The sequence below is a fragment of the Pangasianodon hypophthalmus genome, chromosome 9, assembly GCF_027358585.1.
Source record: "Pangasianodon hypophthalmus isolate fPanHyp1 chromosome 9, fPanHyp1.pri, whole genome shotgun sequence".
Classification (NCBI taxonomy): domain Eukaryota; kingdom Metazoa; phylum Chordata; class Actinopteri; order Siluriformes; family Pangasiidae; genus Pangasianodon; species Pangasianodon hypophthalmus.
The window spans coordinates 17,716,312-17,726,872 of NC_069718.1; the positions used below are offsets into that span (position 1 = coordinate 17,716,312).

The 10,561-nt window shown below is 37.6% G+C and overlaps 1 protein-coding gene across 1 annotated transcript; it reads right to left on the bottom strand.

Moving 5' to 3' along the window:
• Positions 1–7,618: 7,618 nt before the first annotated feature.
• On the bottom strand, positions 7,619–9,524 carry c2cd4a (C2 calcium dependent domain containing 4A). Its single transcript, XM_026919726.3, has 2 exons — positions 9,438–9,524; positions 7,619–9,305 (listed from the first exon to the last, which is right to left on the bottom strand). The coding sequence occupies exons 1-2, from the start codon at positions 9,447–9,449 to the stop codon at positions 7,923–7,925; spliced, it is 1,395 nt and encodes a 464-aa protein (XP_026775527.3). The 5' UTR covers positions 9,450–9,524; the 3' UTR covers positions 7,619–7,922.
• Between the last annotated feature and the right edge of the window lie 1,037 nt (positions 9,525–10,561).

Sequence of the window (10,561 nt, forward strand, 5' to 3'; positions counted from 1 at the left end):
TGTTATGGTAAAATGCAGGCCAACTGCCGATAAGAAGTAGGCAGGACAATTACAGTAATAATGTGTTTGTTCTCCTCTTATTATTTGATTTTGTTTTTTTTTTACAGATCTTTGAAAAGTCAGGGGAATTCCACGACTGTATGACAATAGGCTATTCAGGCTTGGAAAGCAGGTGGCAATGTAAACATTTAATTAGTGCTGAACCTTCAGTCATCACTGTGCAAACGGTTGTCCATGTTAATTTGGATTGCTCACAATGCATGATGTCATGCCAATTACAGGATACTTGCCAAGCCATATTGCCTTTGAATTGTTAGCCAAAGTCAATGTTGACTTCTAAAACAGTGCAAATAACAGCCCGAGCCAGCATCTGTAAAGTGGAATTTTAATAAACATGTTTCTCACGCATTTCTGCCAGCTAAAGATCAAAGTGTAATGACTAGCCCTTGTTCATAAACCATACATACGCAGCTTCAGCCTACTCAGTTGTATTAGTTCCAGTGCTATCATCTTTCCATATTGTGTTTGAAAACATTAGGTTGCTGCGGAACTGCGGCATGGCGTCATCAAACAGACGCAGCCTACTTTTGGTACAAATCTAAACAATAGGCCTGGTTTGGTTCCAAGAGAATCATCTTTACTACTACTGAGCTCTGTTTGGCAAACACAGATGACTTCCTCTTACAATGCCGATAAGACTGGCATTTTCCTGTTACTCCATTCCCCGTACGTGTTCTGCACCATTTGTTTGTTTTGTTATGCTTCTGCTTTAGCAAGTTGCTGGAAAGGCCTGACATCAGATCAAGCATTTTCAGAACATTACAGAACGATAGTGTGCGAGTAGCAAGAACAATGATAGCACAGACACTATAAATCACCAAATTCACCACAGAGATGTGTACATTTTATGTAATTTTATGAGTGTCAGTTTATTCTTGATATGTGGTTAGAGTTAGGGTTATACAAGTTATTACATAATCATAATCTTACATAATCTTAACTAAGTCTAATCATCTTAGATATGTTAGATAAGATAGAAATTTGATTTTGTTTTAGTTTTGCACTATTGTGGTTGTCCAGCAGGGAGAATGGGAGTGGTATGTCACAGCTGCAAGAAAGGTTTTTGAACCCTTTAGAATTACCAGGATTTCTGCAATAATTACTCATAAATGGGTCTGATCTTCATCTAAGTCACAATTATACACAAACACAATCTGCTTGAAGTAGTAAAGAACACATGATGAATTGTACTTTTATTAATACTAAATACTAGAGGTATAAACCTCAGACTTCCACATGATGCAATACAATTTCTATTCATAAGGCAACAGTTAGATATTTCAGGATGCCACTGAATCTGCTATGACACAATACAATGCTACACCAGTAGTGTCTGTCCTTTTTCAATAATAACTGATTTATAATCAATTATATTTAATCATTATTGATTTATGTTTGTTGCCTCGATTCATTTCAGTTGTTGCAGTTTAAATAGATGCATCAATCCACATCATACGATCATTACACCTCTGCTAAATACATCAATGAAACATTCACAGTAGGAGTTAATCTATGCAACGGTCATAGATTACACTCTACCAGCAACCGCATTAGCTATCATAGTTATTCTTTTCACTTCCAATTAAACCCACCAAAACTGTTTTTGATTATTATCTTGCTTATCTTTGCCCCAGTCACAATATTCAGTCTCTTCCTACATAGACCCTGTATTATCTTGTATGTTTATAGAAGAATATTTACAACACTTAACTTGTCTTCATTTCAATTAATCTTACATATTCTGAATGATATCACAAAATTTAGGAGTTGGTCCAATCCCTATTTAACAATGGAAGCTGAGGTAGTAGTGTAAGGCTATAGTTCTCTTTTCTCTGTACAGGGTCATTGTGTCCTTTCACTCAAGGTACTTCGAGAATGAACCAATAAAACAGCCTTCAAAATTAGCAAAAGGTATACAAGCACACTGGCATGGATAAATATAAGATTAAAAAAAAGAAATTTAATTTCAGAGAGCAGTTACTGAAGAAGAATTTAAAGGAATTTAAATTAATATTTATGTGTGTGTTCCCTCTCGCATAAACAGAGAAATGCTTGGGATTTTAATGGGGCATATATTTAAATATACTTCAGATGATCTCCTATAGTGCTGAGTGTTGGTTTATGTATGCTGCATGGCTGTCTATTAGTTAATTAGAGTGGAGAGAGAGAGAGAGAGAGAGAGAGAGAGATTGAGCACCTGTGTAGCTAAGCAACAACTGAATCACTTGCCTTTTCTCTCTCTCTCACTGTGTAAAGTGTCTCACCAAATGCTGTCTTGTTTTGTAAAATAGGATAAAATAAAAATATCATAATGTTGACTACTTGCCTTAATCATAGATAATCTCCTTTTTCCCTCACATTCATAAAATAATATTGCCTGTTCCAACTCAAAGTGCTACCTCTAGAGCCAATCCTCAGAAAACTGGGCATTCTTTGCAGGACACCATTCACACAATCACACCTATGGGCAATTTAGCACAGCGAATATGCCTAGCTACATGTTTTTAGGAGGTGGGAGAACACCAGAGAACCCAGATAATATGGAGAACACAGGGAGAACATTTGAAACTCTGCACACGCAGTAAATCAATCATAGGATCGATCCTGGAACCTGGAGCTGTGAGGTGGCAATGTTAGCCACTGCACCACCATATTGCCCATAATTAATGTAAAGGAATAATTTAAAAAACAACAACTCTAACTATAAAGTTGACCTGTATCCCTTTAATACTGCCTAAGTGCATTTACATAAATCTATTGTGAATCTCTTTTTTATTATTAAAAGTTCAACAATGTTCTTTATTTATCTTTATGTGGCTCAGTTTTTTTTTTAATAAGCAAGAATAGTACAGTTAAGTTCAAAGGATTTCATGCCCTTATGACAAAATGAAGAAACAACTGAATGTTATTTACATCACTAAGTCATTTAGTGTGTTAGGCTGCACAGATCTTACTTTATTATTTACTTTAAGTTACATTGATGGTCAGTAGTGTATGTTAGAATATTAACATTATCTTCATGTGATATAATTATTCTCTAATAACATGCATCCCCATCCTTTGCTTCTATAACTGCCTCCAATTTTTTTCATATCCTCTTATCCATTTCTGTTATAACTCAAATTTTAAATCATATCTGCAGACCAAGTGGGTCATGGCAAGGGATATTTTTCTGTTAATTTCTTCCTATGGTTATGACTGTTGTGCTCCAAGACACATCAACATTTCATTTTAACATCTTGTAATTCTAATTTTTGGACATAAGTTGTAAAATAGAGGTAAAATGTTCTTTCTTCCTTTACACTGATATCATAGGGGATACAAACTTCAACTGCATTCAACTGTAAATCCTATTTACATACCAGATATTATGTACAAGGTCATTTTGTAGCTGATAGCAACAAGGTGAAAAAAGTGGGCCAAGGTCAAAGTTAGGACTCATGATCTTCATGTTAATTCGTGTTAAGGCTGACACCCTGTCTATCATCTCTGGGAAGTTATTATAACTTAATGGAACAACATCGACATATCTGTGTGTCTGCATGGTGCAGCAGGTTTTTTCTTGTTTGTTATCTTTTCATTCATGCTATTTTTAGCCCAGAGTGGGCCAAGAAATAAGTGCATGAAATTCAGTAGTTTAATTTAGCAATGAATAAAAAGTGTTCTCTGAATGTTCTACAAAAGTTTTGTGGCAAAAAGAGCCTTGTTTGTAAATCCAAAGGTTAGTGTTAGTGGCTGTCTTATTCCCTTCATCCCTTACATACAGTTCATGCCCACCTTACATCAGGAGAAACCCAAATATTCAAAGGGCTTTAGGCTTAGTATTGCGTATATTATTATATCAGAACTGAGATGAATAGATTGGAGATTTAAAAATAAATGTTAAAGCTATATTGATATAAAATCTAAAGCGGTGTCCTGGGGCAATGGGACAAGTAATGAACAGAACATAATAGACAAACTGTGGGTTCTCTCTAGTATATGTAGTCAATCCCCTTGAATAACTGTTTACCTTCAAGCTCTAGCTGTCACAAACCCTTATATTGACTATCAGATTATTTATTTGCTGGTGAATATGATACATATCGAAAGTACCTGATACATGAATGAAATGAAACCAGCAACATGGAGCAAAGCAATCAGTGAACACCAGGCTGTGGGAATCACCTGAAAATCTCCATTTGTAAGGTACTGTGCCAGCTGAATCAACAGTGAATACAAAGATGACCCCCATATCAGCTCCTGCAGAGACCCAATGATACACAGAGACATAACACCACCATAAGCCTTAATCACTATCCACATCTAGGTGTGAAAAGGACAAAAGCGAAGCAGCCTACGCTGATAATTGAGCCAACCCTGATTTTGGTGAACAGTGAAAGCACCATGACAATCCCCTTTTTTTCTGTTATTGTTGAATAGATATCTGCATTTCCCTGTGATGTGTGCGTCATACACAATTCAAGAGGAGGTTTCCCCCACACGCTTTTCTCAACAGCATGGCCATCACTGTTTAGTAAAGCAGACTATTATAGTGATTCAGTTTTCTTTTGACAAGTAGCCTAGAGAAATTATAGTGTGCATTTATCATATGTCAAATCATTACATCAAACTAGGACATAATACAGGATTCATTTCCTACTTCATTGCGCCACAGTGCCTTGGCCGGTTTAGAAGCCAAGCACACTCTGGCGTGACTCATCGTCCGTGTCTTTGTGCTTCCAAGCTCGTCTCAGGAAAGACCAAAGAGCCTTCATGTTAATCTTTAACCATAAAATCTGCAAACTGAAAATAGCAGCCGGCGCTTTTAGAAACAGACGTGTTCTGCTGAGTGTAGCAGGTTCTCTCTCTGTCCCCAAGGTCTCCCTAAAATCATTTGTATATTTATTGTAGGTATTTGTGGATTCACAGAGTTATGGTAGGTTTCTTCTTATGGAAGAGGCAACTCAAGTAAAATATGATATATTTTTTAAAAGTGTTCAAACAGAAATCACAGAAATCTATTACTGTAAATACAGAATTCAATAATTAGGTACAGGTTTGGCCAAGGGTATAGTGGATGTGAACCATAGTTCAATTCAGTAAAACCATGAACTTATTTGACCTGGCAGTCAGTGCATAATGAAAGTATAACAAAAAATTAATCAGGAAATTATCTTTTATGGCATAAGAGAAGGAACAGCAAGTTCATCTGGAAGGCTGTTCATAGTGCTTCAGTGTGCAGCCCCTGACGTGGCAGTGCTTTAGGCCTGACCAAGTTGAAAGGAGTTGCTTGGCAACTGTCCTTATTCTCCTTAGAAGCTGGACTGGATTCTCTATAGATAATAGTGTGCATCCACCATCTCAATAGACACCTTTTCTTTAGCTGTCAGTGTCTGTCAAGATCTATCATTCATTTTAGAATTAAAACTCTAGCAGTCATACATGTGACATTTCTTTTTTTTATTAATTAAGCCAATCACCATATCTAAGTTGTACTTTCTTTCAATTTTCCTGCTTATTTATGTTAGTATTGCCTGTAAGATAAGTCTGAAAGACAAATCTGATATCTGCGTGTTCATATTTATCACAAATTTAAAAAATTCAGTTAGTTTTAACAAGAAACCCTTGACATATGCAAAGTGCATATGCAAAGTGTTTCTTAGCACAAGCATCATCCAGAGTTCAAGTTGCATTCGTTGTAGCTTTCTCCCTAGATTCACGAGTATGCTGATTTCTGACATTTGATCTAGCTTGTCATCCGTTGTTATGTCTTACTCTAGAGGTCATCCTGACCCAGTGTCAGCATGTTTGGAAAATTAATTACTCCCTCTTATCTAATAGGACTTAATCAAACCATGAAAATAGGAATTCAGTGACCATCTGCCATGCTCTTTTAGAATGTACCACTTCATGCATATATCAAAAAGGCTCTTCCATTCTCTTCCATTCATTTCACCAGAGCATCATGAGCTAAATATATATTCCTAGCATCATTTGCAGAGAGTGAAAACCCTACATACACACATGGTTAGTTGTTTTGGTATTAATCGCTGCTGTATATTTTCAACATGCATAAATGTGCCGGTGTGGAGGACACTCATGATTAATCCATATGCTTTTTTAGAGAAATGGGATCAATGTGCATATGTTTGCAATGAGTAAAGGCTGCATGTAAATGCATAAATGGATGAGTATCTGAAGTACTGTAATTGTAGCCTACGTGATTAGTCCAGCCTTCATTACTTCACGAGAGACTACGTCTGTAGAGAGTCATTACCATGGACACAGTCAGGGGAAGTAAGCATGAATGCTTCTTTACCAACAAGCTGCATTATCCCATGCTATCTTCTGAAGTTAACTGGGTTTTTTTTTTTCAGTATGAGTTCGGTTTTATCATTCCTCATGTAAATGAGTAAAGGAAGACCTGGAGCAGAATAAATTGTTTTTTTTTTTTTTCTGAAAATCAACCAGGTTGTTTAATCAGAATCAGGTTTCAGGTTACTCCAGGTATTTTTAATCCCTGCAAAGGTCAGCAGGAAACAACAGACTTACAGGAAATCAGAGAAGGTTATTCTTTCTCAATCAACTCATTGAGGAAAACATTTATCATTAACCCTCTCCCCATCAGCATGACATTATACAATACAAATAAAAGATCTATAACAAACAGACAGCATATATTTCGCTTTTTCTCAATTCTTTCTCTAAAAACATTGTTTACGTGGATGAAGTAATTCTATAACTCGGTCTTAAAATCTGTTTTCAGAGTAGAGACCCATTGATTCACAATATATTAGAGCATATGTATGCATACACATGCAGAAATAAAGGTACCAAACTGTACTTTTCCTTGTTGCTGACATGGTATCATCAAGGGTACATCTACCTTTAGTATGTATATTTCACCTGGAAATGTTATACTTGAAATATCGTGTACCTTTAATACAATTTAAGGTATACATACAGTAATTTGATCTTAAAGACACACTTATGTACTTTTAAAGCTTTATTCTACACTACATGCACCTTTCTAGGCAAAAGATACATACTAAAGGTACAAACGTTGTACCCATGAAGACAGTATGCCAGCTAAAAGGAATAGTATAGTGTATTTATGAGAGTGTATATAGATTTATAAGGATTTGGTTTGAGATTGCCACTGGCATCAAGTAATTCTTAAATTTTTAATTAAATATTTTTACTTTTTCTCAAAGTGCTTTGTGGTCTCCCTCATCAACATCAAAGTCAGTCAGGAACAAAGTCAGTTAGGATTAAGGCTCCGTGAATTATATTTTTATATTAGTAGTCTTATTAATGAAAAAAATAATTCATGTCTGTTTAACACCTAAGATGGACACTTTGAGTACTTTGTGTTTTTTTTCTTTCCCCGGTGTCCTCTACCTCTTTAATGACTGCGACGACAGAACCACTGAACCAGTGCAGAAGAGGTGACGCAACTGGCCAGACAACTGTGTATGTGTAAATTAGTTCATACGGGTGTCTCTATTTAAGTTTTACCATGAGTTCATGTCTCTATGATTATGCTAATTGACTTACTATATTAAGGAGTGGATCTGATCAAGAACATCTTTTTTTTCCAGAAACAGGAATAATGCAAGCCATTAAGGCTGCGAGGAAGCTTTTAAGGTTGCAGTGTTTCTATTCATAGTCCCTAGAGGTTGATTTAGCTATGAATAAATTATCACTTCTTTCAATGAACCCCTTTTCCCATTGTGTGAGAGAGACAGAGAGAGAAGCAAGGAAGCAAATTTGCTTTTCAACTTTTTAATAGAAATAAAATCTTTGGCAATATAAAACTGTAAATAAATAATGAATATTAACAAATCAAATAAATATAGAAAGTAAGTTAAATTTTCTTTTTATAAGCTGACAATACAAGTCAGAGGAAGATCACAACTGCCCAAAATATAGTCTCTTTTCATGGTGGACATTTTGTTAACTACTTTAAACCTCAGTGACCAATGGCTGAGGTCCTCCTCAGTTATGCCATCAAAGAAAAAGTCCTCATTGAAGATTGGATTACGGCTCTTCCTAATGACAGTGCTGCGTTGTTTCTGGAATTTCCCGGGCATTAGGGCAAGACTGATGCTGCAGTTGATGCTCTTAGGGTCCACAGAGAGAGAGTACAGCCCCTCAGCGCTGATGAGTCGGACTCGCATTCTCTGGTTCTCTGGACAGTATTCTGCTGATAGGCGCAGGGTTCCATCCCTTCCTACTGGCACCAGGCTTTCCTTCATCACCCTCTCTCTGTACAGAACCAAGTCCAAGGGGAAGATGGCAGGAGGTGCCAGGCCAAAGCTGGAGGAAAGAGGTTCTATGAGTACCTCTGACGACCTCCTCATGACATTAGGGCTGTTATCTGTGGAGCTGGCTTCATCCGTTGACAGGGAGTTGTTCCTGGAAACAGTGGTCTTCTGGATATTACAGTAGAGTAGCTTCTCATGGCTGAGTGTTTTGAAGAGGGAGGGTTTGGGTAGTGATCTGGCCAGGAGAGGAGAGCTGAATGGTGAGGATTCGGCTGATGAGGTGGTGTCACTGTCCTGCGTGGCCTGCCTGTGCAGACCGAAGCCCCTCCGTGACAATTTGGAGGTTAGGTTGTTCAGACTGAAGGAGGAGGGTGAGGTGGACGCTGGAAAAACAGGAGCTGAAGAAAATCTGGAGCAGGTATTTGACCTGCTCCTGGGCAGAAGCAAGGGAATCCCGGAGGAATTGGGATCATTGTGGAACAGGGACTCCTTCCTTCTGGTGTGTGGGCTCTCTAGCAGTGTGCAGAAGCCATAGCATGTCTGGGCTTTGGCCAGGTGGGGCAGAGAGAGAGCAGCCTGGCTCTGGGGGTCTGCATTGGTGTTCTCCTCATCACTACAACCTTTGTTGCATGGCCCATCATCCACGCTCTCGACTTGGATAATGTGACTACTGATCGGTTCTCGGAAGGGAATCTCCTTCTTTGGGCTGTAGCTTTCACTGCAAGAAACCGTGATGCACGGAGTTGCCTTTCCTTGCTCCACACCCTTCACCTCCAGTGGACTTGAGATTTTAGGTGGGATGCAGAACTCAGGAATGGTGTCCGGAGTGATGATGTTGGGACACAGGGCGGCTTTCTTGGCTTTATCAGCAGAAGCTTTTTCTCCAAACATCCTTCCAATATTGAAGCTGTTTTCCGTTGTAGGAAGGAACAAATTGGTTTTCTCTACTGATACACGGATCTTTTCAACCACCCACATGGGATCAACTTTAAAAATCTATAAAAAGTGAAAGATGTCAGATTTAGTAGCTAGTACTGGCATAAATGGTCAGTTTCTGAATTGTTAACTGACAGAGATGGCAAAAGTAAATCATCACAAATGCTATAAAGTTTTCTCTATTTTGCTTACCTTGGTAGTCATGCGCCGTAGTTCAGTAGATTTGTTCAGATGTGGTTTTCTGGATAGCAGACTTTCTGTCTCATCTCAGAGCGGCGTTTCTGTACCGCATAAAAAGCTCTTGGCTACTTATACTGCAGCAGTAGAGGGTGGGTGGAGTTTTGTGCTCCATGTGCACACCTCCAGCAGCTTGGGCACAGTTCTCCCACTAACACTGGCTACAGTTCCCATAGGAACACGCAAACCATAACATTATAATCTGAACCCCAAGCTTGGAAAAGTAAAGGCAAGCATGATAAGAAAATTGCTGTAGAAGGTAATGAATCAGTCTGATAAAATCCACCTGTGTGTGTTAGTATGTTTAACTTTCCATTTTTCAAAGAGAACATAATGTTGCATGTTGGTCAAGAACATGTAACTGATTGGATAGCGGTTTTCTGACCTTAAGTAGTTAACCAAATTGGCATGTGATCAATATAACAGTGGCACATATGACATGTGATGTAATATGTAGGTTAGTCCATCCTAATCCTATAAAAGTCATAATACATAATGCAAACTATTACAGCCAGTCATCCCTGATGAACTACAACATATTGTATTTGTGGACGTTTATTTATGGTCTAATACCTAAAAATTCAGAGACAAAGAAATGTATGAAAAGATAAGCATATAAAAGAGTGCAAACATGATTCATATCTTTTCATTTAATGGCAGATAGCAACTGATAGCAATTGATAAAACAGTATATTCTGTTAGTGTTCAATTCATCTGGTGGCATGGTACATTAAAAGTGGTTTACATAGCAGTGCTTTCATGCATTGTAGTCATGAGAAATAGTGATAAGGCAAACCAAGATTCATAATAACGTTTGGCTTTTTAATAAACCAATATCGATTTCTCAGGATACTAGAGAACATTCTGGGAATTCTGTGAACATGCTATGAAAGCACAGCCACAAATTCCTCTCTCATGTATACCCTCTTGTGGTAGAAAAAATACTGTACCTTTCTACAGTACATTACAGTTTAATTTAGCATTTTAAAGCACTAAATGGAATAGAGATTGAAATAAAATAACCATTATATTTATATCATATTGCAGTTTATACTGCTCTTTATACATTATACTAGTGC